The sequence below is a fragment of the Branchiostoma floridae genome, chromosome 2 (assembly GCF_000003815.2).
Source record: "Branchiostoma floridae strain S238N-H82 chromosome 2, Bfl_VNyyK, whole genome shotgun sequence".
NCBI classification, from domain to species: Eukaryota; Metazoa; Chordata; class Leptocardii; order Amphioxiformes; family Branchiostomatidae; genus Branchiostoma; species Branchiostoma floridae.
Genome location: NC_049980.1, coordinates 31608699 through 31634149, shown reverse-complemented (window position 1 = coordinate 31634149; position 25451 = coordinate 31608699). Strand labels below are relative to the sequence as shown.

General features: G+C 41.5%; 2 protein-coding genes across 4 annotated transcripts in view; both read right to left on the bottom strand.

Annotated features, from left to right (window-relative positions):
* LOC118404345 (zinc finger protein 678-like) overlaps positions 1-993 on the bottom strand; it is a 3369-nt gene extending 2376 nt beyond the window's left edge. The window contains exon 1 of one of the 2 annotated variants that reach the window (XM_035803425.1): positions 862-993. The gene's annotated coding sequence lies outside the window, so the exon portion shown is untranslated. The remainder of the gene's footprint in view (positions 1-861) is intronic. The other variant, XM_035803417.1, reaches the window with a different exon arrangement.
* A 15007-nt stretch (positions 994-16000) lies between these two features.
* On the bottom strand, positions 16001-19530 carry LOC118410492 (zinc finger protein 234-like). 2 transcript variants are annotated; one of them, XM_035812231.1, is made up of 2 exons: positions 19389-19530; positions 16001-18215 (listed from the first exon to the last, which is right to left on the bottom strand). In XM_035812231.1, exon 2 carries the CDS (start codon positions 18203-18205, stop codon positions 16802-16804), a length of 1404 nt encoding a protein of 467 aa, XP_035668124.1. In that variant the 5' UTR covers positions 18206-18215; positions 19389-19530; the 3' UTR covers positions 16001-16801. The 2 variants fall into 2 exon arrangements, with proteins under 2 accessions (XP_035668124.1, XP_035668123.1); XM_035812230.1 differs by having other exon boundaries at positions 16001-18221; positions 19389-19528.
* Positions 19531-25451: the final 5921 nt, after the last annotated feature.

Below are 25451 nucleotides of genomic sequence, written 5' to 3'. Positions count from 1 at the left end.
AGGATGAAAGACAGAAACATGTAGAAAAGCGAAGTAAGAAGAGAAGAGAAAGAGAAAAAAGAGGCGAGGAGATGTAAACCAAGAAAAGGATATAGGAAGAGAAAAAAAAAGGTAGATTAAGAACGAAAGAAGAAAGAGAAAGAGATCAAGAGGAGAGGAAAGAAGAAGAATAAACAAAAAAAAAAAATAAGAAAAAAAAAAAAATTAAAAAAAAATCCCCCAGCTTATGTTACTGTCTTATGCCACGGAGGAATCTGCTTGGAGATTACCCCTCCTAAGGTGAAAGACAGTGTCGCCTTTGATCTTGTCTGTAGCCGCCACGCATCAACTAATGATGATAACTGATAAAGTACACCACATTTCATCTCTGAATCAGTCAGATGAAATGTGCTTCTTTTGTCACGTTTGTTTCCCTTCTGTACCATTCACCCACCGTCCCACATCTCCGATAGTTAACATACGTACCATCCCCTGCTATCCACAGGCACTGATGGACACCAGATGTAGGAAACTTGTGGGTGGGAAATTCTTGGGCCGGGGCCGATGGAGGGGTTTATGGCATACGGAACTCACCTAGCTACGTTGTGTCTTGTTGCATTGTCCAAAATGCTATATTTCTAAATATACACATGAATGCGCTTCTAACATAGTTTTAGTACATTACATCTGTTGAGTACTAGTCTAGTCAACTTTATTGGTCAACTTTACAGATATTCAGTAACCCCAAACTAGCCTTCTTGTTTTGACAGCTCATCGTCCTGGACAAACAAAACACTAAAGCCTTCGCGAAATCGTTACTTGTAGTTCCGTACTTCTGCATCGTCACACATCCTTACACAGAGAGTCATCAACACTCCTTACCTGACAGTTATCTGCGATTAGAACAGCTCACAACGGGAACTGGCGGCTCAAAAGGAAGACGAGATCAAAAGTAACTTTCTGGCGTTTTTTCCACAGCTCACCAACAAACGTGAAATGCGCCGGACATGACCCGGAAGTAAACTCCTTTTACCTGATTACCCAAAACAAAGAAGCGGAAGATAACCGTCTACTGGTGACCAGATGACGTCATGTCATGTGGTATTTACGAGTTTCCACTCACCGCACTGGATCAAGTTGCGGATCGCATTTTTACTGCATTTGCGCGTTTTCACGAATGCACTATTTTTCTTTGTCTTAGCGTGTGTTACAAGTTTATTCCAGCCGACCTGGGACAAAGGCTGCATGATGTGATGCTGAAGTTGGTGCAACTGGTAACTTGGAGAATAGGAAGCCAGTCTTGCATCGAATTAAGTTGCACGTCGAATTTATTTCTTTATAAAAATGTAAGTTTAATTTCACAAGGGAAACATAGAATCGTAGGGGGTCGCACAAAACCAAAATAAAACAGCCGACCGAAACCTCTGTTTACAGAGAAGTGCACCTTGACCATTTTCCATAAAGTCTCAATTAAGCAAGGAAAATTTACTTTTTAATCTGCAAATGTGTCTTTTTAAGAATTGTCGGCAAGAATTGACGGCGTTGAAGACAAAACTAAACCCTTTCTTCTGATAAATAAATGAATAAGTTAATTTCTGTTAGTATTTTAAAAAAAAACTTTATTTGATATTCTAGAAGCTGAATCAACAAGTATAAACAAAAGACCCGTATACATGTACATAGAAAAGTTTGTTACCCTGTGCCTAATTTATCTACAGCTACAATAACGGTTACTGGTAGTTCTGAATTGGTACAATTAAACATCGATGGCCTTTAACCCTCAAGCACCCGACCTTTTTTTGCGACTAAAATGACCGAGTGGGGTCCAAACGGACCCCAAAATGTTTTGTTCATAAAATCTTTGTTCCAATTCCTATCGGTGATCATTGTACATACATTGCTTCGTCAATGTAAGAGAAATATTTCGACATGTTAAGGTGTTGCTAATTCCACCTCATTATCATAATTTATGCAAAAGATCAGAAGGACCATCTTTTGCACTAAACCTATTCTCACCAGAGAGGGGAATTTTGAGGCCTTCAGCAACGTTTATGTCGCATAACTCAAGAACGGCTAGTGCTAAAGCTACGAAACTTGGTTATATATCACAAAAATATTGTTAGCAAAATTTTTTTGTTAATAAAGTAAATTTATCATTATTTGGGGTTGCCATGGCAACGGAATTATGACAGGCATATTTTTGCCAAAATTTGCCAATTTCGATTTAAACAAGGTTTCTTGGTAAACAATGCTTGTTTTCTTACAACAATAAAATTCTATGAAATTCAATGCTATTTTCATGATTCAAAATTTATAATTCATGCTAATTTCATGACGTCATTAGTCAAAATCCAAGATGGCCGCCCTTATTAGCTTAATGACGTCATAATGTCGTCATATTATATGGTGATGACACATAAGTTTCTATGAGGATTTAGTTTTACATGTTTATGATGCTCTGAAAGTTTGGTGGTGATATGATAAATAGTTAGGGAGTTAGACTCAAATGTTTGTTTCAAAAGCTACACTTTTTTGCTGGGGTCCGTTTGGACCCCAGACGGATTGATCACGGACTTTCTTTATAGCTTCCACAGTATTGTACCAATCTTCATAAAAACTTAGGAGAAGGTATAAAAGATGTTGACTGACAAAGTCACGGAAGGAATTTTTCTTCAGATTAAAAATGTCCAAATGGCACTGCAAAATGTACGCCTGGGGTCCAAACGGACCCCACTCGGGTGTTTGAACAGAACAGATGTTACAAAAGACCTAAATGGACATAAACATCATCTCTACAGCTTCAACAATCAAACCAAATTAGTAGATCTTCAACGTTAATTAAAAAGAAAACAGTTATCCGCACAGGGGTCAGTTAAAGTATTATTTCCGGTATCGCGGCTTTTTGTACTTTATTCAAGAACTGATAGGGGACGCTTACATGTAAGCATTAACAAAAATAAGGTAAACGCTTTTGCTACTACTCAAGTAGCCTCCACCAAGCCTCCTTACGGGCGGGGAATTGATTTGATTTAGTTCAGCACATATATATTCAATAATTAAAAACAAATGATGGTACAGAATGGAAAGAGAACATGCAGGGGGGAGCAGAAGCCTATGCAGCTTTTCATGGCTCCCCTTCAGAAACTAGGCCTAGGCACTTAGGCAGGTTCAGAAACTAGATAGTAAAAAGCGTAATATACATAATCAACGCCAAACAATGATAATATATAAAATCAATTAAAACTACGCTATGAAAACCATAACGCTGCAAATGATCAACACTATAATGATCTCCAGATCATAAAATAACGAATCAAAATTATAGAATTATTCGTTAGTAAATACCAGAGGAAATGCAGAAAACCAAAGTAAGGGCTGCAAAGAAATCAGGTGAAAGTAGCGAAAGTGCAAGGCATATTACTTAAATTGCATATGATTATCCAAATAACAACTAAACATAAAATAAAAATTAAGAAACAAAAAAAAATCAGGAGTAAATAGTTGGCTTCTCTATAAGGATGTTTTTAAACGGAGAGCGACGGACAATTTCTTTGACTTAGTTCGTTCCATATGGATGGGCCTCTTGACATTATAGTGAATTGTGTTAGATTAGATTTTGTAGGTCTTAGTCTGTGAACCTCTGTGACACAATTTCAACAGAGTCCGAGGAGGAAGCAGAACTTTCATAAGTACAAGGAGAAACAGACTCGACCCAGGCAGATTCACAAATGTGAAGTCTCAGGCATTTAGGTAAGGTTTATTTGTTTCTTGAGATTTACCACGATCACATTTTCAAGCTGTCAACCCGGATTCTTGGTTCTGGGCCAAATATCCTGCCGTTACGCCACACGATCACATGAACCAGTTTAGACTAGTCTGCGAAGTGAAAGAGGAAATGTTCTGCCTGAGTGATCAGAGGGGAAACCCAGAACTCTCACCAGTCCAAGCAAGTCTCTACGCAGGTAGGGTCACAACTGTGGAGTCAGACATTCAGGTGAGATTTAGACACGTCTCGGACATCCAGGTGAAATTTAGACATGTCTCAGACATCCAGGTGAGATTTAGACTTGTCACAGACATCCAGGTGAGATTTTATACAGGTCTCAGACATCCAGGTAAGATTTAGACAGATCTAAGACTTGAGGTGAGACTTAGACTTGTCATAGACATAAAAGTGAGATTTAGACAAGTTTATTTATTACAGGTTACACAGGTATAACAGGTTACAGGGGTTTAAGTTCTAGAATATTGATGCAAGGCACAGGACTTCCTTGTAAATTTATCTGCATGATAAGCAATGTGTCTGTATTTTTGTGTGTTTAAGTTAACATTGAACTTCCTGAAAATGTTGGTAACCGTAATTAATCAATCGTGTTCAAAAACAGAGTTCTAAGTAGATCTTTACTCTAAAACTTTGGACTTTATCGAAGCGTAAATATCACAGTATCTTGTAAATATCTAATTGTTTGCATACTGGATCATATTTGATAAGACTTGTGATTTTCAGGGGCCAATATCCGTCCATTACAACAGGCTACACGGGTTATCACGGGACTTCCTTGTGAAAACTACTACAGTGTAGCTCTGCATGATTTGTTTACATGTCTACACGCAGTTACTATCACAAGGAAGTCCTGTGCCTTTGTTGACAAAACTTTGCGTTTTGTGTGTGTTACACAATCACCTTCCTCAGACTGTCTGTAACCACACGATGACACAATCAATCAATCAATTAATCAATCAATTAATCAATAATGATGTAGAGATACAGGATCTGACTATATCTTAAATGTTGAATCATAATTTTCCACCAGTCCTGAATTTTGTCAAAGCAAAAATATGATATACCTTGAATTTTAAACTGTTAGATTGTTTAAATTTTTTTAATTTTTCAATTTTTCTATTTAATTTCCAATTCCTTTAATTCTGATTTTTCAATTTTTCAATCTCGTATTCAATTTTTACAGGAATTAAGTTTTAATGAAAATTTTTAATTTAATTGCTTGCCTGCTAGCCCACATCCATAAAGTTTGTGGTCTTCAGAAGCCAATGTCTGATCCATAAAATCGTGTTTGTGCAGCGCAAAGGTGAGGGTAAGGGGAATGACATCACGACTGAATAGACAAAGTCTCATCATATGTACAAAAACTCATTTCCAACAATCCACAACACGAACTTCTGCACCAAATCTGTCAGTCAATCAGTTCAATCAATCCACAAGCAATGAGTAGTCCTCTTTTTTCATTGCAGATTATCTTTGACATAACAACACAAAAAATGTCTGACGTAAACATGACCAGCCTGGCAAACAAGCTAGAGGGCCTGGAGTTGTGCCTCAAGAGTCAACATGACCAAGAAGTCGGTTATGGGCAGGCACTTAGAGAAGCAATCATCGGTGAGGACCTGTTTAGTGAGTCAGAAGTCCTGAAAAGTCTTGGAGACCTCCATCTTGAGAACGGCAAGCGCAGTAAAAATCCAGCAGAGTTTGACAAGGCTGCTGCCCTGTATGCTGCTGCTCTACTGCGCTGCACAGATGCAGACATGGGGCGAACACTGGAACATCGTATCGGCTACATGGAGAAACTCTCCAGACAACTACTTCAGGGCTACACTCCACAGTATCAGTTGTCAACCAACAACATGCGAGTTGCTAATAACGTCTTACACGTAACAGAAATTTGTGACAAATTGGACAGAGACATCCAAACATCCCATCTCTCTGTTGAGGACATTTACACAGAGACATTGGTAACAGCGATGATAAATAGTGACATGTTCTTAGAGATTGAGGTTCTAAAATCCCTTGGTGACTTCTACCTTAAGAAAGGCAAGGAAACTTTGGATCTATCCCAGTTTTCCAAAGCAGCTGCCATTTACAAGAAGGCCCTGACAAAATGTGAGGATCCTGAGACAAAACTGACTCTGGAACATCGCATCAAGTACACGGAGAAGGTCATGGAAGCAGTGAGGAAGGTGAGTAGTTTCATAGGTTCAGCTAGCGCTGTAACATATATTCTACAAATTTTATGTTTTTTTCTCATTAGTATTCTCCCTTGAATGCCCCAATGCTCCAATAATGATTCTGAACCTTGTCACCACCAAACCACTTCGATCAATCAATCAATCAACCGCTGTAGATGATGTTGAACTCCATGAAGTTGTTTTTGGCATAGGGCAGGATTGGTGCCATTAGATGGACGTCAAACTATGTAATAAAAAGAACAGGTGTTAAAGCAAATGATAAGCAAATGTAATTTGAATGTGTAATGTGGGGGAATATAAGGCTTAGCAATGACAAATACAAGCAAACAAACTACAAACAACAGAATGCATTTCGTATTCAAGCAGCAAGCAACACCCCAAAAGACATCTAAAGCTCACCAGATGGGGAATGTCACAAGGATTGATGCTATTCAAGATCAGTCAGAAATCAGGTAAGCCTTTTAGTGCTGGCTTCATAAGAAAAAAGAAATCTATCATTCTTTAAATGTTTATTATATGAACAGCACCACAAAGCCTTCAAACATGATGATGGATGTACAAGAGCTTCTGAGGTTCAGCTGAGAAAAGAAATACGCAGACATGTCACATGCGAGTGCCATTCTATAAGAGTTGACACATATATTGGGTTGTGTATAATTTTATACTCCTTATGTTGTTGATCTCATATTAAGTAATGTTGTGCTGTTTGTAATTCAAGCTGTTACTTGTGTTAAAAACTAACGTCACCTTTTCCTTTCCAGTCAGTATAAACATCACCTTAAGGAAGGGGACTCCTGCCTTGACAGCGCAGACCTGAACTCAGCAGAACAGCACTTTGCAGCTGCACTCAAGATGGTACATGTGATTGGTAAGGGGAAAATGAACAAGTAATATTTGAGGAAAAAGAGGAAGTTAATTTCAAAATTTGCCAGTTGTCTTTTTTACTGACATTGCCGCATCATATTGGTCTAACAGTTGTTAGGCTCAGAAACCAGAGGTCCTGACTTCAAATCCCCTGACATGACACTGTTGTTGTGCCTTTAGAAGAAAGAAACTTTATAGAGCTTTCCTCACTTCAGCCAGGTGTAAAAATGGGCAGCTGACTTGGGCTGGGGAGGTTAAAGGCACGCAGTGCGATTTTTAGAGCATCAAAATTGGAAATATTCTGGATGAGACAATCGTTACATTACAATAAATACAAATACTGACATTTGCTTCACCAAACTAGCACATTTGTATTATCATTTTGTACTTTCGGCATTTAAATGGACGCACAAACATGCCGCAAACGGACCCCTTTGATCAGCATAGGATCGAGCCACTAACGGTTTCCCGTCGGTAATTTTCGAACGCGTAAGGTCACCGAGCGAATTGAATCTGATTCGCGCGTTCGCAAACCGAAACCTGATTCGAACAAGTGACGATATCTCCGGAAGCGTTCTGGACTCATCGGTCATGTCCGCATGCGTTCAAAAATATTGAAATGATGGCTGCCCCAGCGGCGCGGGCAGCGCTGAGATTTTCAATGGCTTCTCATCACCCAACGACATCACATCTTCGCTCAATGACGGTGCAATGAGATAGTGTTATTTAACCTTACTGTGTGTAAAAATGACTCCAAAATTGAATTTGGATAAAACGAGAAAAAAAATCACACTTGGTGCCTTTAAAAGGAAGAGAGGGATGGGATCCGCCTTCCAATACCATTCCCTACCTCCCCAAATGGCTGATGGTAGATAGCAAACAAAAATGTTTCATGCACCACAATTATTTTCCCCAGATCCCACAGCCCAACAGTACCAGACAGAGGTGGATACCCTGTGCAAGTTGGGGGATGTCTACAGTAAGAGAGGTCAGGAGACAGGAGACGGGGGAGACTTTGTCAAAGCAGCAGCACTCTACAATGCAGCAATAGCCAGGTCAGAGGATCAAATCCTCAATGGTAATATAGCTACAGCTATTAAAGAGGTAGAGATGTCATTTATCAAATGTGTCTTAGACACAGGTTATAAGAAGAGTACAGATGACACAGAAAAACACAAGAAACAGCTGAAGGAGATGCGGGACCAGATCAAGCTGGAGATGGAAACCATTGACCAGCAGCTGGATCCCTATGTACATGATGAGGACGACCCATGTATCAAAGAGGTAGAGGCAAAACGAGCACAGGCTGTTAGGCAGTTGTTTGAGAATATTGCACAACAAAGAAAGGAGTTCATCAACCTGCTTGTAGAAGAGTGTATTGGGTTAATGGGTACCCCTCCCTGTAAGTATGCCCTGATAGGTTTGGGTTCACAGGCCACAGGACTGGTAACTCCATACTCTTGGAGTTTGCCATCTTGGTAGAAGAAGAAAGAGAAGAATGTCTTGTGTATTTCCGTAAGCTCACCCACTATCTACACCTCAAGGTGGTCAACATTGGTGAAACCATTCTCCCAGCATTGGGGATAAAATCGCTCAATGACTTCTACTCAGAGAATCCCATTGACAACTGGTACTATGACTCCGTTACACCACGTGGGTTTGCATTCGATGGCTCCATGCCAAAGGCAAGCAAGACTCCACTGGGCAGACAAGAAACTCTGAACAAACCACCAAGTGAACTCATTTGCACCCCAAACAACATGGCTTTGATATTGAAAAATGATGTAACAATATACCTGAAGGAGGGATATCACCTTGCCACTATCTTGAGAAACCCATGTTTGATAGCAGGTGACCAGGATTTGATGGACATATACATGGCCATCACAGAGAAGATACTGCAAGCTGATGAGGGTAGAATAGCGCAACAACTGGCACAGGAGACACAGAAGGAGAACATACAAAACTACCTATACAGTAATGACGAAACAATCACAGCAAGGCTGATTGATGTGAAGAAAAATGTCTATCGCTTCCCACCTCTAGCAGTTGACTGCTTGGCTCTGTCCAAACACATTGAAGCTACAACCATTTGGAAAACAATAGAGGAAATAGAAAACCAACAAATGATCAGTCCCAACAATGCACACCACTTGACAGTGCTTACCAGCATCTCAGCAGAGCTCAGGCTCAGAACTTACATTGCAAATGGCGGACAGAAGGAAAACCTGTCAGCTTTGGCCTCAATGGAAACAGCAGCACAATCACATGCACTGAAACCTGTTTTTCATGTGCCAAATGAAAAACAGCTTTTCAGGTACTATTTCACAGCAGTTCCTCTCAAGCAGGTTTTGTCCAAGTGGTCAGGGGATGAATTCAGCCTTGATTTGTTGCCTGAATTGTACAATAATTCTCCATACGTGAAAGGAATCATGTATCACCAACTCTGTAAATATACACATGCTATCAACTGCTACTCTGATGTCAATAAAGGCCATGAAGATCCTAGTACAAACACGTACACTCTGACTGAGCAACTGGACTCGCAAGTGAAACTTGTACATGCTTTACATATGGGTGGACATTACCTAGAGTCAATCACTTGTAACAATATGGCGCTACAGTTGTTCAGGAGTGTCCCTAGTCACCTTGTAGTCCAATGTTATCCTTACATTGCCGGTTTACTCCTGTACCTTGGTTCATCAAGGAGTGCACTGGGTGATCAAAAAGAAGCTATCAGCTGCTATGAGCAGGCACTACCAGTGTACAGGCGTATCCATGGCCAGACTACAGCACATGTCAACACTGCTAACTTACTCAACAACATGGCAGGAGCCTGGAGTCATCTTGGGGAGCACAGGAAAGCGCTCGGCTTCTTTGAGGAGGCACTGCAGATGTACAGAACTGTGCATGGAGAAAGTGCATCACATGCTGACATTGCCCTGGCATTAAACAACATTGGTGGGACCTGGACGGAACTTTGTGATTACAGGAAAGCTATCAGCTACCATGAACAGGCACTGCAGATGCAAAGGAGTGTCTATGGTCAAAGTTCAGCACATCCTCACATTGCCGTCTCACTGAACAACCTTGGAGATTCCTGGCGCCAACAGTGTGATTACAGGAAATCACTCAGCTACCATGAACAGGCACTGCAAATGAAGAGGAGCATCTATGGTCAGACTACAAAACATCCTGACATTGCCATCTCACTCAACAACCTGGGGCTAGCCTGGGCTGCACTGTGTGATAACAGAAAAGCAATCAGGTACCTTGAACAGGCACAGCAGATGCAAAGAAGTGTCCATACAGCACATACTGAAGTTTCGTCATCACTTACCAACCTGGGAGGTGCATGGGAGAACCTGGGAGACTACAGAAAGGCAATCAGTTACCACGAAGAGGCACTGCAGATGAGTAGGAGTAAATATGGTGAAAGTACAACACATCCTGACATTGCAGTCGCTCTCAACATGCTGGGGTTAGCCTGGTACAGACTAGATGATTACAGAAAAGCATTTAGCTACTTTCAACAGGCACTAAAGATGCACAAGAGCATCCATGGCCAGACTGTAGCACATCCTCACATTGCCATGTCACTCACCAACATGGGGTTAGTCTGGGAAAAGCTTGGTGATTATGTGAAAGCAATCAGTTACCAAGAACAGGCACTGCAGATGCTAAGGAGAATCTATGGACATACTACAGCACATCATGAAATTGCCATATCACTCAACAACCTGGCAACAGCCTGGATTTGTCTCTGTAATGATGCAAATGCAATCAGCTTCCTTGAGGAGGCACTGCAGATGTACAGACAGATCTATGATCAGACAGCACATCCTGACATTGCCATAACACTATTCAACCTGGGGACAGCCTGGGAACACCTGGATCAACTGGATAAAGCTAGCAGCTGCTATGAAGAGGCACTGCAGATGAACAGGAGTATCTTCGGACAGCATACAGCACTTCCTCACACTGCATTGCTACTCCTCTGCTTGGGGTCGGCCTTGGATTTCTTAGGGCAACACAAAAAAGCAATCAGCTACCTAGAGCAGGCACTGCAGATGTTCAGGAGTATCCATGGTCAGAAGTCTGCCCATCATAAGATTGCCTTTTCTCTTAGTAGGCTAGGATATGCTTGGTACCAACTGAGTGATCACAAAAAGGCAAACAGTCTCTGCCAAGAAGCCCTGGCTATGGCGAAACTTTGTCCCCAAGAAAACCCTAACACAATACGTACAATGCACACAATACAGGTAATCTTGAAGAAGATCAGTCCCACACGTAATTGCTCTGTTTACAAATAGTGAATTCTAAGATGAGGCTGGGTGGAAGCATACACTGTGTTTTGATGCATCAAACTGAGCCAGTTCCAAAAAGACAATTCCAACGACAGGACCTAGTATTGGTCTGAGCACTAATACTTCAGGCAGAATCCATGGTCAAATGTAATATTATTGGTCATGGCAAGAAACACTGATGCTACAATACATAATTATCGTGACATTATGTACTAAGGAAAATCCCCTGCTGTATTCTACATTCTTAGACTTGGACTGTGGACCTTCCATACATGCGTACTTCGACAATGGAGGGCAGCCGATCGCAACGGAAACAACTAGTTAATCGTTCGCTTGCATCATTTGTTGATACGTGGCGGCTACAGACAGTTCAGGCAGTTCTGATCTCGTTGTTCTGCACTGAGCGTATTGCTCTGGACGCGTGTTCTAAGAAAGTCAAACAGAAATGTGAAATCTATTTACTTTGAAGCGTAGCAAACTAAAAAAAAATTTGAACTCACTACATCCAAGTTCAGAGGAATTTAAAGAAACCCCCCACAATAAGTGGCTCAGAGTTGATGGTTACGGTCAATCCTGACACTAAGGGACCGAGCAGTGTACAGACACAAGACGAACATGACTTCGAACTCACCTTCGTGTTCCAGTGTTCTGTGCCACAGACAGCTCCGAGTAAGGGTAGGGGTCGCTCCACTTCTTTACTGTCTATAAAACAGCAGGTGAAACATATGTCAATTTCATTTTCTATAGACCACCTGGCTAGAAGAAACTTGTCAGCTTCACTTTTTATAAAACACCTGATCAGGAGAGGCACGTGTTTCAGCTAATACAGGTACATAGTCTTAAACATTTGGTAGAAAACATAATAATGAATCTGTAAACTTTCAAGTACAAATTTGGGCTTATATGATATATTCTATTCTATATAATAGTATATAATAATAATTACCATTTGCACTAAGATATTCAAGTAAATATGACAAGTAGTGAATAGCTTCAGAAATTGAATCATGGTTAAACCAGTAGCATACAGACAGCAATAGAAATTGTCGCTATCGAAAGATTCAGTTATTTTGCAAGATATTGAAGGAAGATGTGTGGGAAACAAAGAGATGCATGCGAATCTAATTTAATTCATCTCATAAATTATGTACACCTAACATTTATTTTACTACTGTAATGCAATGACTGACACCATTAAATAGATTCAGGTATCCAACAGCTGAAACAGGAAAATCCACGCAAGTGGTGGTCATGTATTAACCGGGAGCTTGGTCGGTCGCAGAAGTCGGGACGTTCTGCTTTGGACGGGATTCCTGCGGGACAAGCGGCGGAAACGATCAGTCAGCATTTCTCTGAGGCATGGTGCCAAAGTGTTCCACTTTACATGTTCCCCCTACCACTAGGTGACCCAGGTCCTGACTTGTGCTCCATTGGGGAGGTCAAGTGTCTTCTGAAGTCTGTCAAACCCAAGAAGGCATGCGGGCCCGACAGTTTACCTAACTGGATTCTTACTGAGTTCGCAGAGGACCTTGCTCCGATTGTGACCCACCTTTTCAACGCCTCATACGCAGAGGGGACAGTTCCTGTAGGCTGGAAGTCTGCAAACGTGGTCCCGGTGCCAAAATTTCCCGGTGCATGTCAAGCTCGTGACATGAGACCAGTGTCCCTCCTCTCAGTCTTAGCAAAGCTTCTAGAGAGATGCATCTTGAAAAGGCTGCTACCCTCCATCCAGTCAGTCATCAAGAACCAGTACGCCTATGTAAAGGGTTCGTCAACGACCCTGGCTCTTGTTCGCATGGTGCAAACGTGGCTGACAGCTGTGGACGCAAACAAGCCGACGCTCGTCAGAGCCATCTTCGCTGACATGAGTAAGGCGTTCGATCGCGTGGACCATGCTCTGCTTCTCCAGCGTGTCATTGACATTCACGTCAGCCCTCGTATGCAGAGATGGATTTTCAGCTTCTTACAGAACCGACGGCAGAGAGTGGTTATGGACGGGGAGACCAGCTCCTGGCGCACCCTAACGTCAGGGGTGCCCCAGGGAGGAGTGCTGTCTCCGTACCTATTTCTGCTGTTCATGAGCACACGCTCCACCGTGTATAACGACACAATGGATGTTGGATATGCCGATGACGTTTCTCTGTCGAGGACTATTCCTGTGCCTTTAGCCGATCAGGATACAACTGTTGAAGAGGAGTCTACACATCTTAACTCCTGGGCAGAAGACAACAGGATGACGTTGAACGGTGGGAAGAGTTTACTTCTCCAGATCTGCTTCAGCAAATCTGCTCCGATTCCACCTATGATCACACTTGGAGGCCAACCAGTCCCATCCGTTGACTGTGCCAAGGGGCTAGGTTTCTACATGGACAAGAACCTCACCTTCGACGAACAGATCTCTGCAATGATCAGTAAAGCATCGCGCAGACTATATTATCTGCGTCTGTTGACGAAGCAAGGTACCAGTATAACGGACCTGATACAGATATACCTGTCACTTGTACGTCCAGTACTTGAGTATGGCCATGTGATACTGGTCGGGTGCAGTAAGGAGCAGGAACTGGCCATCGAGAGGGTACAGCGCCGGGCCCTGCGCATCATCTCCCTTGGAGGTAGACGCAGTGTGCCCGACTTGCCAACACTGAAGGTCAGACGGGAGGAGGCAGCGGTACAGCTGTTTGAACGCATGCTCAAGGAAGACCACCCCCTACATGACATGGTTCCACCCACAAGAACAGGGGCCACGGGACGCACACTTAGAAACTCTAGGACAATCAGTTTACCAAAAGCCCGTACTAAGAGACTCAGCAAGTCCTTCCTCCATAGCGCCATCCGTCTATACAACAAGAAGGTTACACAGTAGTGCTATTAACACTTGTTGTTAGCCATTACCTGTACTGCTTGTTAACTCGGTACCGTTTTCCAACACGTTGATTTTAATCTATTATGTTTGTTATACAAATGTTAACTGGAATATACAAGTCGTTGTTTGTATGCAGCTATTGTTATTATGTGTTTTGTGTGGCTTTGGTAAGCCTGACGTGTGTAATAAGGTCAAAATTCGGGTGAATGTGTGTTTGCCCGCGAGAACCTTAATAAAATAAAACATTGAACATTGAAAAGACACCTACATTTACAATCATGCATATAGTTGAGAACCGTCACTAAGGAAATAGGAGTAGAAATTCAGGTTTAAACGGCCAAAGCTTGAGGTATATGTGCAAGGTTGATGTTTCTCTTGATGAAGCAATTCTTGCTGTATTTAGACTACATAGAAAACACAGGTTATTTTTCATCTTTTCTGTATCGATAAATCACCTTTCTTAAGTAGAAAACATTTAAAGCCATGTTTAACTAGTCGCATAAACACATCCTCCTAGGAGTGATTGATTACCGTGAAACTCATGAGAAACACATTGGAATCACAGTCTCTAATTAGCGATAAGAAAACCTTTCGGATATATATATCTTCTAAAAACAAACAGTAGGAACCCTCTGACAAGGGACAAAAAAGGGAAGATACACACAACAAATCATTTCAAATCTCTCCTCTTCTACTGGGTGTGTTTCCCCTGAGTTTCGCAAGGGATTTGTGGGTCATTCTGTAGTAATCTGTCTATGTATAGAATTAATGCTTTAATAACGGAGTCACTCAGCACACTTCATCTTAGTCTGAGGGTGGGTCTTCTCTTAGTCCCACTACTACGCATGCCTGTTACTATGTTACTAGTAGTCTACTAGGCTTATTGACACGTTACACTGACAAAAATCTCTTGTTTATCAAGAGTAGAACATTCCATTTGTGTCTGTACTTTATTTGAGATTACTCCTGTTTATAGATTTACCACAGTTTATACATTTACCACAGTTGTTCCTATCCTTGTGTAATCGATACCACATTATATTGCTGCTTTAGCTTATTTGGTCGGTATTATTTCCTTCCAGCTGTAGCATTGTTATTTATCTTCGGATCCGTGGTTTGTTTGCATTTGTTGAAGTTTGTTTCAGTTATTGTCTCCATCTCTATTTTCAGCATGTAATCATCTCTGTTCTCATGTTTGTCTTTGAGTTATTTACGTTTATTTGAAATGCAATAAATATTTTTTTTAAAGATGAACACGACAGTCAGAAATGTAAAAAAAAAGAGTAGAACATCTAAATAAAACTGTATATCTTAAAATGTTCTTGGTTCTGGCGGTGAGCTCCCCATCGCGAAAATGTGTTTCCATTGCATTGACTTTTCCACTTCAGGCCATAAATTCAAACCACCGCAAAACATCTTTCCTCTACGCGAAATTAAGTTCCGCTAAAATAGATGCCTCTCAAATGCGTTACTAGGAATTGGCATGCTGAGACCCTTATTAGTCCTTTTACACGGTGTACCAAGGTTATCAGTCAGAACATTGTAAACAAAAAACGTTGTGAAGAAAAAAAATCATTGTAAGCAAAATAATTTTAAAGTATACATGTTTCTGATAAATAAGTCAATTTCCTTCAGTGTTATAACAGTACACATTTATTGTAACCGAACAGTAACAGAATAAATATCATAATGAAATATAACAGAAGAGACCAAAAATAAACATAAACATATTACTATCATCTCTACAGCTAGTAAAATAAAACTAAACTTGTAGGTAGACCGTAAATATCAAAATTGATTATAACAAAGTTATATGAAAAAGAACAAAGTTATATGGAAAAGAACAGTTGATGCTATCATATAAGGGTATCATATACAGTGCTATGACGAAGAATCCTAAATTGACACCACAACTAACAAGATTTTCTCAAATCTCAACAATACACAATAACATACAAGAGAACTACAAATACTTCTACATGTATAAACATACAATTTATATCAGTTAGTAACAATGCTACAATCAAACCTGGACTGCAACAGAATAAACCACGCGGGCAACTGTAAAAGAAGGGCCCTAAATGGACATTACTAAGTGTCTATCATCTCCACAGTTACAGTTTTAGACGTTATCGTTAGTAAGTAAACCTCTTAAACGTACACTATAACATCTCGCAAACTATCGCAACAAAGCTGCTATCATATGAAAAATAGATAAAGTGTTTTGAAAAGAAATTGTTAGAGCTGAATAGATATACAAGTGCATACAGGATACATGGAAACATCCCAACCTATATAGATATAAAATTCAGTATGTAACCCTGTGCCTACTTTATCTATAGCTACATTATCAAAAAGCAACAGATGAGATGGCTCTGAAGTGCTACAGTTAAGTCCGTATTTATGTAACGGAATGAAAGTAAATTAACGTAACCCCGTGCCTAATATCTCTGCAGCTACCGTAAAGAACCTCGTATGCGGAGAAAGCAAGGGAACCCAACAATGTCAACAAGCCTCTTCATCATACTATCACACTTTAACTAAAAACAACATAGGAAGAAAACTAACCAAACAAGGTTTGTCTTAAGACTAGGATAATGGTACTTATTTTTTCAGATTAGTTTTACATTCAAAGTAAATCAGAAGAGCCTTGAAGGTTTGAGTGTAGTATGCAGTATAATAATAGCAAATATTAGCTATTCATAACCGATGGTAGTGTAGCAAACAGCATGAACATTGTGGCAAGAAGCATGAACTGAACTAAGAAACAAACATTTGGGGTATATCAATCTTTCCCGAGAATCTGTCACACGTGTTTTTTCATGTGATTCTTCATAGCATCCAGTCTACTGAACTGTTTGCTGCACTCCTCACACGTAAAGGGTTTCTCCCCTGTGTGAGTCAGCATGTGTCTCTTCAGAAGACCCAGCTGACTGAACTGCCTGCTGCACTCCTCACACCTGTAGGGTTTCTCTCCTGTGTGAGTCCGCATGTGGCTCTTTAGATATTCCAGCCTGCTGAATTGCCTGCTGCACTCCTCACACCTGTAGGGTTTCTTCCCATTGTGAGTATGCATATGGCTCTTTAGATTACTAAGCTGACTGAACTGTCTACTGCACTCCTCACACCTGTAGGGTTTCTCCCCCGTGTGAGTCCGCATGTGAATCTTCAGTTCACCCAGCTGACTGAACTGCTTGTTGCACTCCTCACACTTGTGGGGTTTCTCCCCTGTGTGAGTTTGCACATGACTTTTCAGATGACTCAGCTGACTAAATTGCCTACCGCACTCCTCACACCTGTAGGGTTTCTCCCCAGTGTGAGTACGCATGTGAATCTTCAGATAATCCAAGTAACGGAACTGCTTGCTGCACTCCTCACATCTGTAGGGCTTTTCCCCTGTGTGAGTCCGCATGTGTTTTTTTAGATCACCAAGCTGACTGAACTTCATGCTGCACTCCTCACAACTGTAAGGTTTCTTCCCTGTGTGGGTGCGCATGTGAGCCTTCAGAGCACACAGTTGACTGAACTGCTTGCTGCACTCCTCACAACTGTAGGGTTTCTCCCCTGTGTGAGTCCGCATGTGGCTCTTTAGATGACCCTGAGTTCTGAACTGCCTGCTGCACTCCTCACACGTGAAGGGTTTTTCACCTGTGTGAGTCCTGAAGTGAATGTTCAGATTACGTGCTGTGCCGAACTGCTTACAGCACTCCTCACAACTGTATGGCTTCTCCCCTGTGTGAATCCGCATGTGTTGCTTTAAATGACTCAACTGACTGAACTGCCTGCTGCACTCTTCACACTTGTAGGGTTTCTCACCTGTGTGAATCCGCAAGTGTATCTTGAGATGAACCGTTGTGCTGAACTGCCTGCTGCACTCCTCACACCTGTAGGGCTTCTCACCTGTATGAGTGCGCGTGTGAGTCTTCAGAGCACTCAGTTGACTGAACTGCCTGTTGCACTCCTCACACGTGTAGGGTTTCTCCCCTGTGTGAGTACGCATGTGAGTCTTTAGATGACCCAGCTCTCTGAACTGCTTGCTGCACTCCTCACACCTGTAGGGTTTCTCCCCCGTGTGAGTCCGCATGTGAATCTTCAGACTACCAGGTCTACTGAACTCTTTGCTGCACTCCTCACACCTATGAAGAGTGTTGACAAACCCTCCAACCGAACCTCTGCCAACATCATCACGTTGACTCTTTGTTGTCGCCATCTGGTCGCTTCTATAACTTGTGAGGAAAAAAGTAGGAAAAATCAAAATTTGTCAATGGTATATTTTTTATTCATATGGTCACAATGACAAAATTCTATGGATGACATCCTCTTGAGACCCCCAAACTAATGCGAGAGGGCGAACAAAGAGAAACCTGTCATAAAATGCTGGTAAACCAGAGGACTTAACATCCATTCCATTCTTTCCCATGCTTGGTTTGTCTTATATTCACTCCCCAGTTCCCCAGTTAGACTGTAAGAGACAACCGTCGCCATTTCAATCATGTTTCTTTTTATCATTGCCATTCTTGTTTAAAGAGTCCGAACAACACTGTGGCCCCATGTACCACCACAACCTGGAGAGCAGATCGTCTGGCCAGTATAAAATTATGATTAATCAGTGATGCTACTGGGTGATATGTGACCAATTTGTGGCCACAATGTTTTTGAGAACAGGTGAAAATCAACGCGTGCGGATGCCATCCATAACATTAAGTCAGCGTGGCCTAAGTTTGCAGCATAGAAGAGTGTTACAATGGACACCACAGCGTCTGCTTGGAGGCATCCTGGCTCATGAAACGTGACTGAACAAGTCCACCGCTACCTACTCTCCAAGCAGGTAGGAAGAGCGCCGTTGTAATTTTTTCGACTACTACTATATCTGCGCGATTCGACCTCTGCTTGGAGAGTAACCGCCACCGAGTTTGCAGCCCATGCACTACAAATGTACCATTCACCCCACCGCCCCACACCCCCAATAACAAACGTACCATCCCCCGGCCCCACTAGGCCGCTGTCAACAGGCATTGATGGACACCAGATGTGGGAAACTCGTAAGGGAGAAATTCTTCGGCCGGGGCCGATGGAGGGGTTTCTGGCATACGGAACTCACCTACGTTGTGTCTTCTTGCATTGTCCAAAATGCTATATTTCTATACATACACAAGAATGTAAAATTATTCATGTCACTTCTAACACAGCCTGCATTACTTCTCTTGAGTCCTGTTAAACTTAGTTTGTCAACTTTGAAGATATCAATAGCCCCCAAGCTTACCCTTCCTGTTTTTACCGTTCATCGTCTAGCACAAACAAAACACTAAAAACCATCGCGAAATCGTTACTTGTAGTTCTTTACTTCGACATCGTCACACAGCCTTACACAGAGAGTCGTCAACACTCCTTACCTGACAGTTATCTGCGATTAGATCAGATCAAAACGGGAACTGGCGTCTCAAAAGAAAGAAAGGCGAGAGAAAGTCTCCGGCGTCTTTTCGGCACGCTCACCAGCGAACGGAAATGCGCTGGACATGACCCGGAAGTGGACGACTGGGGTCACTTTCTTGTACCTGATTACCCACAAGGAGTTCATGCTAATCCTCCACTGTTGACAAGATGACATCATGTCATGTACTCCACGAGTTTCGCTCTGTCATAACAGGGTAGAATTGTTTGACGCATTCATACCATATTCAGACATGCATATTGTAATTGGAAACGCCAACACTAACCGCAGTCGCCCCTCATAATACAGCCGAAACCACAGTCTTGTTTAGAACTTTTATTAAGTCTGTTACAAAGACTTTTATGAAGTCTGTTACAAAGATTTTTCTTAAGCCTGTCACAAAGACTTTTATGAAGCCTGTTACACAGAATCTTATGAAGTCTGTTACAAAGACTTTTATGAAGTCTGTTACAAAGACTTTTATTAAGCATGTTACAAAGACTTTTATGAAGCATGTTACAAAGACTTTTCTGAAGCCTGTTACAAAGAATTTTCTGAAGCCTGTAACAAAGACTTTTATGAAGCCTGTTACAAAGACTTTTATGAAGCCTGTTAAAAAGACTTTTATGAAGCCTGTCACAAATACTTTAGATAAGCCTGTTACAAAGACCTTTATGGTGCCTGTTACAAAGACTTTTATTAAGTCTGTTACAAAGGCTTTTCTGAAAGCCTGTTACAAATACCTTTCATTAAGTCTGTTACTGAGAATTTGATTAAGCCTGTTACAAAGACGTTTCTAACGCCTGTTACAAAGGCTTTTCTAAAGCCTGTCACAAAGGCTTTTCTAAAGTCTGTTACAAAGACTTTTATTAAGTCTGTTACGGAGAATTTTATTAAGCCTGTTACAAAGACGTTTCTAACGCCTGTTACAAAGGCTTTAGAGCAAAGGCTTTTCTAAAGTCTGTTACAAAGGCTTTTCTAAAGCCTGTTAGAAAGACTTTTATGAAGCCTGTTACAAAGAATTTTCAGAAGTCTGTTACAAAGATTTTTCTAAAGTCTGTTACAAAGACTTTTATCAAGCCTCTTACAAAGACTTTTATGAAGCCTGTTACAAAGACTTTTATGAAGCCTGTATGTTACAAAGACTTGTATTAAGCCTGTTACAAAAACTTTTGTGAAGCCTGTTACAAAGACTTTTATGAAGCCTGTTACAAAGACTTTTATGAAGCCTGTTACAAAGACTTTTGTGACGCCTGTTACAAAGACCTTTATGAAGCCTGTTACAAAGACTTTTATTAGGCCTGTTACAGAGACTTTTAGAAAGCCTGTTACAAAGACCTTTAGTAAGCCTGTTACAAAGACATGTTATTAGTAATATATAACATATGTTAGTAATCATGTTTGATTTGTTAAGATTTTGTAAAAGCGCCCTTGGAAATCAGATACCAACGATCATAGATATATAAACTAGATAAAAGAGTTTCAGGAAATGGTACGGTCATAATCAGTACCTGGAACAGCCTGGCATATGAAGTGATGGCGCTCAGAACACGCTGCATCGTTCCACTTGGCCCTGAAAGTTGGACGTAAGTAAACACAATCCTCTATGCCCCCGGCGTTGTTTGGTTCTCCCGGGTACCAGGAGTTGTACGTTCCAAGCGGAAAACCATCCACCCACTCAAAGCTGTCCTCTTCGATCTGATCGTGCAGGCCGAACCAGAAATACCCGTCGCTCACGGACTTGTACAAGGAGACCAGGAAGGCGTTGGTCTCAGCGTCTCGGGGCATGGCGAGGGTGCCGCCGTCCTCACTACAGGTGACCGTCGCTTCGCGGAAGGTCTTCCTTATATTGGAGGCCCTGTAGCAGATTCCACGGAACTCTGTGTAACCTTTAGAGCAGGATGCTGGAAAAAACAAAGCATTGAGTCAGCAACAGACGCAGCGATAGACATCGGTAAAATTAAAATGTTAAAGAATTCCATCACTGACAAACCATCCCATTTACTCCATAAGAATCCTGCCATGCTACCGATCTTAGGCCCCTGGGAAAGATACTTAAAACGACTATCTTACCTCCACCCAGGTGTGTAAATGTTTATGTCATACCTGTGACGAGAAAACGTTCGATACGGGTGTTCCCGACCGGGCCATAACTTCCATATCGCAAAGGTTCGAAAGGCGTATCACACGGGCTCCATTCGAATAATTTGAAATGGTTCGAGCGGGCCGAGTGCGGCGCCATCGAAAGTTCGAATACCTGATTCGGACGTTGGAATATTACTGTTGCAACACTTTTTGTTCGAGGGCACCAAATTTGTTCAACTTCTGTCGCATTTTGCATCAAAACAGGGGTTTTCTCAGGTGGATATGACATAAATAGGATACAACAAGGTGTATTCCGCATCACCTTCGGTCCCAGCCCTCCCGCGGGAGGAATAATGATGTTTGTAAAAAGACCCTCACAGATATAGCAACTCCAATCGAACTTACTAATCTCGTGAAGACGCTGCTCCAAGGCGGCGGTTTGGCTTCTCTCCTTGTCCAGGTCGCGCTTCAAGGCATCAACAGTGGTGAAGAGTTGGCGCATGTCGTCTTCGTCGCGCTTCAAGGCGTTAACAGTGGTGGACAGTTGGCGCAAGTCGTCTTGGTTGCGCTTCAAGGCGTCAACAGTAGTGGACAGCTGGCGCAAGTTGTCTTCGTCGCGCTTCAAAGCGTCAACAGTGGTGGACAGTTGGCGCATGTCGTCTTGGGCTCGCTTCAAGGCGTCAACAGTGGTGGACAACTGGCGGATGTCGTCTTGGTCGCCCTTCAAGGCGTCAACAGTGGTGGACAGCTGGCGCATGTCGTCTTGGTAGCGCTTCAAGGCGTCAACAGTGGAGGACAGTTGGCGCATGTCGTCTTGGTCGCGCTTCAAGGCGTCAACAGTGGTGGACAGCTGGCGCATGCCGTCTTGGTCGCGCTTCAAGGCGTCAACAGTGGTGGACAGATGAGTTATTTCCTAAAGACGAACGTCGCAAAAATTAAGGAAATACAGCAGCATGTCTTAACTATATAGTCCCTTACAAAGAACAACAGAAACAGCGTAAAGATATTAAGAAAAAGGTTTGTGTCACAAGACTGTTTACCGCTTTATTGATGAACGTCAGAGGGGCGAGTCCCACAGCGATCAGGACGGCAATGCCGGCGGCCACACAGCTGCGGTGGGAGCGGATGAAGCTACAGAGAGCATGTCGACTGCGTACACCACCCGGATAAGTGCAGTCTGTTAGAGATTATAACTGAGTTTATATCTGCATGCGGATTCAAGAAGCTATTGAAATAATAAACAAACTAGAGTTCGGCGACCTCATACCTCCATTAAATATGCAGAGCTTTTTAAATTCTATGTAATTTATTTGCATTTGTACATGATTTATGCATGGTGATGTTCATCATTGACTAACATACACATGTCACAAGTATAAAATTCCCATCAGTAATCATTGAGCGGTTTTGCAATGTTCGCATATATTATGCAAATCAGTTCCTCATTAGCATATTTGGTATCTGCTTATGTTCCATCTATCATAACTCATATGTGTTAAGGTTCCGAGTCGGAGTTCAAATCTGTCCGGAGTTGACGGAAGGGTGGTGTAATAGGCCGGAAGTGCGCTGTTGTCTCCCTAATTTGTGCTCCCTATTGCTTGGTGATCGTTATAGCTGAGCATAGATTTGACGTATTTCCTGAAAAGCCCGTGGGTTGTATTATTTTTGTGCGAGGAGTAGTTGGCCCTCCAGCGAAACCATTTTTGTATTAGTCCGCTGCAACGGTGATGCAAATAGCATCGTTTTCCATGCGATTTCGAAGAAATTACGACATCGGAGATTGCAAAAAAGTTATCACATGGAATTTTTTTTATTTTCATTTTTCATAAACATGAAGAATTTACCTTCTCTACCACGTAGGCCGTTATCCTGGGAAAAATTGTTTTTTCCAAGCAGCTTCGATCAAAAAAGTGTTAAAAAATGATAGTTTTCGGGTCCAAAATTTAAATTTTGCTACATATTTTACCCAAAAAAAAGAGGCAACAGATGATACCAATAGGTTTGTCGGAAAGAGGCAGTAAACGGCTTTCCACCACATTGATTAAGTTTCGCGTCCTACGTTTACTAGCGGAACTGTAGCCCATCGGCCTGAGGTTGTCCGCCAACCTCCGAAATCGTAAAAGAAACTCCGGTCCGAGACCTTATATTCATTGCAGTCCATGGCCGGTTATTGAAAACAATGGAATTATGCAATTCCCACATTATTTATCAAATTAGGCCATCATTTGCATAGCATGTATATTATTATATACATCTTTGCCAAGGCTACACGCATGCTTAAAATGAAGTCAATCCGTCATTCCTTTCTGCAATTATCCTCTTTGGAATGTCTTGACAAAAATGCCCCTGCCCCCTAAAAATAAGTGTTAGGGGAATGAAATTTGCCCCACTTTTTTTATGACGCTAAAAGCTATCTACCACTAAAATGTCAAGACCATATCATGTCCGGGACAAGCGATACATTGAAAAAACTGCTTTGATAGATTAGTCTCATTAATTATGTAAATATACTTCTATTTTGCATAATTAGTATTCTATTTTGTACAGCATTGTCTAAGGTACCCACATACCAACAATCATGAAAATTCGTTGGTCCCTTCTTGCGTTAACGACTTCAGAAGTTTTTGACAAAAATGCCCCTGTTATCCCAAAACTAGTTGCTAGGGGCTCAAACTCATATCACTTAATCCTGAGCACAAGAGCTATCTAATACTAAAGATCCGTGACCATACCTTGTTCATAGCACGAGATAGTAAACCGGAAGCTGCGCTGCAGTACCAAGGAAAGCCGCTAGGGGCCCAATATCTATACATTTCCAGCTTTCATCACACCCCACCATCACACGATTTATGAAACCAATCCATCGAGCCGTTCTTGAGTTATCTTGTTGACAGACAGACAGACAGACAGATAGACAAACGCTACTGAAAATATAACCTCCATGACATCTTATGAAGATAATGAAGAAATAATCCAGGCCTAGGACGTTAATGTTGCGTTTCCGACTACGTTCCTGAAAAAAAGTTTTGGTATTAAAAGATTCCCTCTTAAGCTTTTTGCTAGACTAAGTCGAAGTTATGCAACAAAAGCAGTTTTTGAAATTTTCAATACCGGCGACAAGTGATTTTTTTTTCAACTGATGCATTATGTGTGTTTCTCATTATCTATACAAATAAGTCCTAATTTGTCTGAATGAAGTTGATCATCTCCAACAACTAAATAACAGTAGACAATATTGTCTAGGCTATATTGGCATTTATGCAAATGAATCTGATTTGCTTAATTTTCGTCCGATCATATCAAGAATACGACAATCCTTTAACCTCTTCTTTAGTTGTTTTCCTTCAATGTCTGCAACTAAACGAGCTCTTACTGTTCAAAAATGACCCTAGGAGACTCAAACCTACACAACAAGTTTACTTATTTCCAGCTCTCATCAACACCCACATAGCAAATATCAATACAATTTATCCAGACCTTCTCGAGTTAGGCTATTCTTCCATGCACATACTCACGGAAACGCTGCCGAAAATATAACATTTTTGGTTATGGATATGCAGACTACATAACAAGTTTACTCCCTGTTCCAAGGGCTATCTACCGCTCAAAAATCACGACCATAGCATGTCCAGAGCTAAGTGTACTAAAACCGGAAGTTCCGCTGCAGTACTGAAACACGCCGCTACGGGGTCCAAAAACTAACTATTTCCAGGTTTCATACCATACTCAACACCCACATACCAAATATCAATAAATTTATCCAGACCCTCTCGAGTTAGGCTATTTATCCACACACATACACAAACGCTACCAAAAATATAACCTTAAGATAATTGTACAGATATACATTGTTCAAGCACAATTATAGCTAAATAAACTGTACAAATAAGTACAAAAAGAAAGACGTTTAATCTTTCCTAGACATTCTAGCATCACCTGA

What these genes read in the sequence shown, in the direction of transcription:
- LOC118410492 (XM_035812231.1), bottom strand. Translation starts at nt 18,205, where the DNA reads ATGGCGACAACAAAGAGTCAACGTGATGATGTTGGCAGAGGTTCGGTT.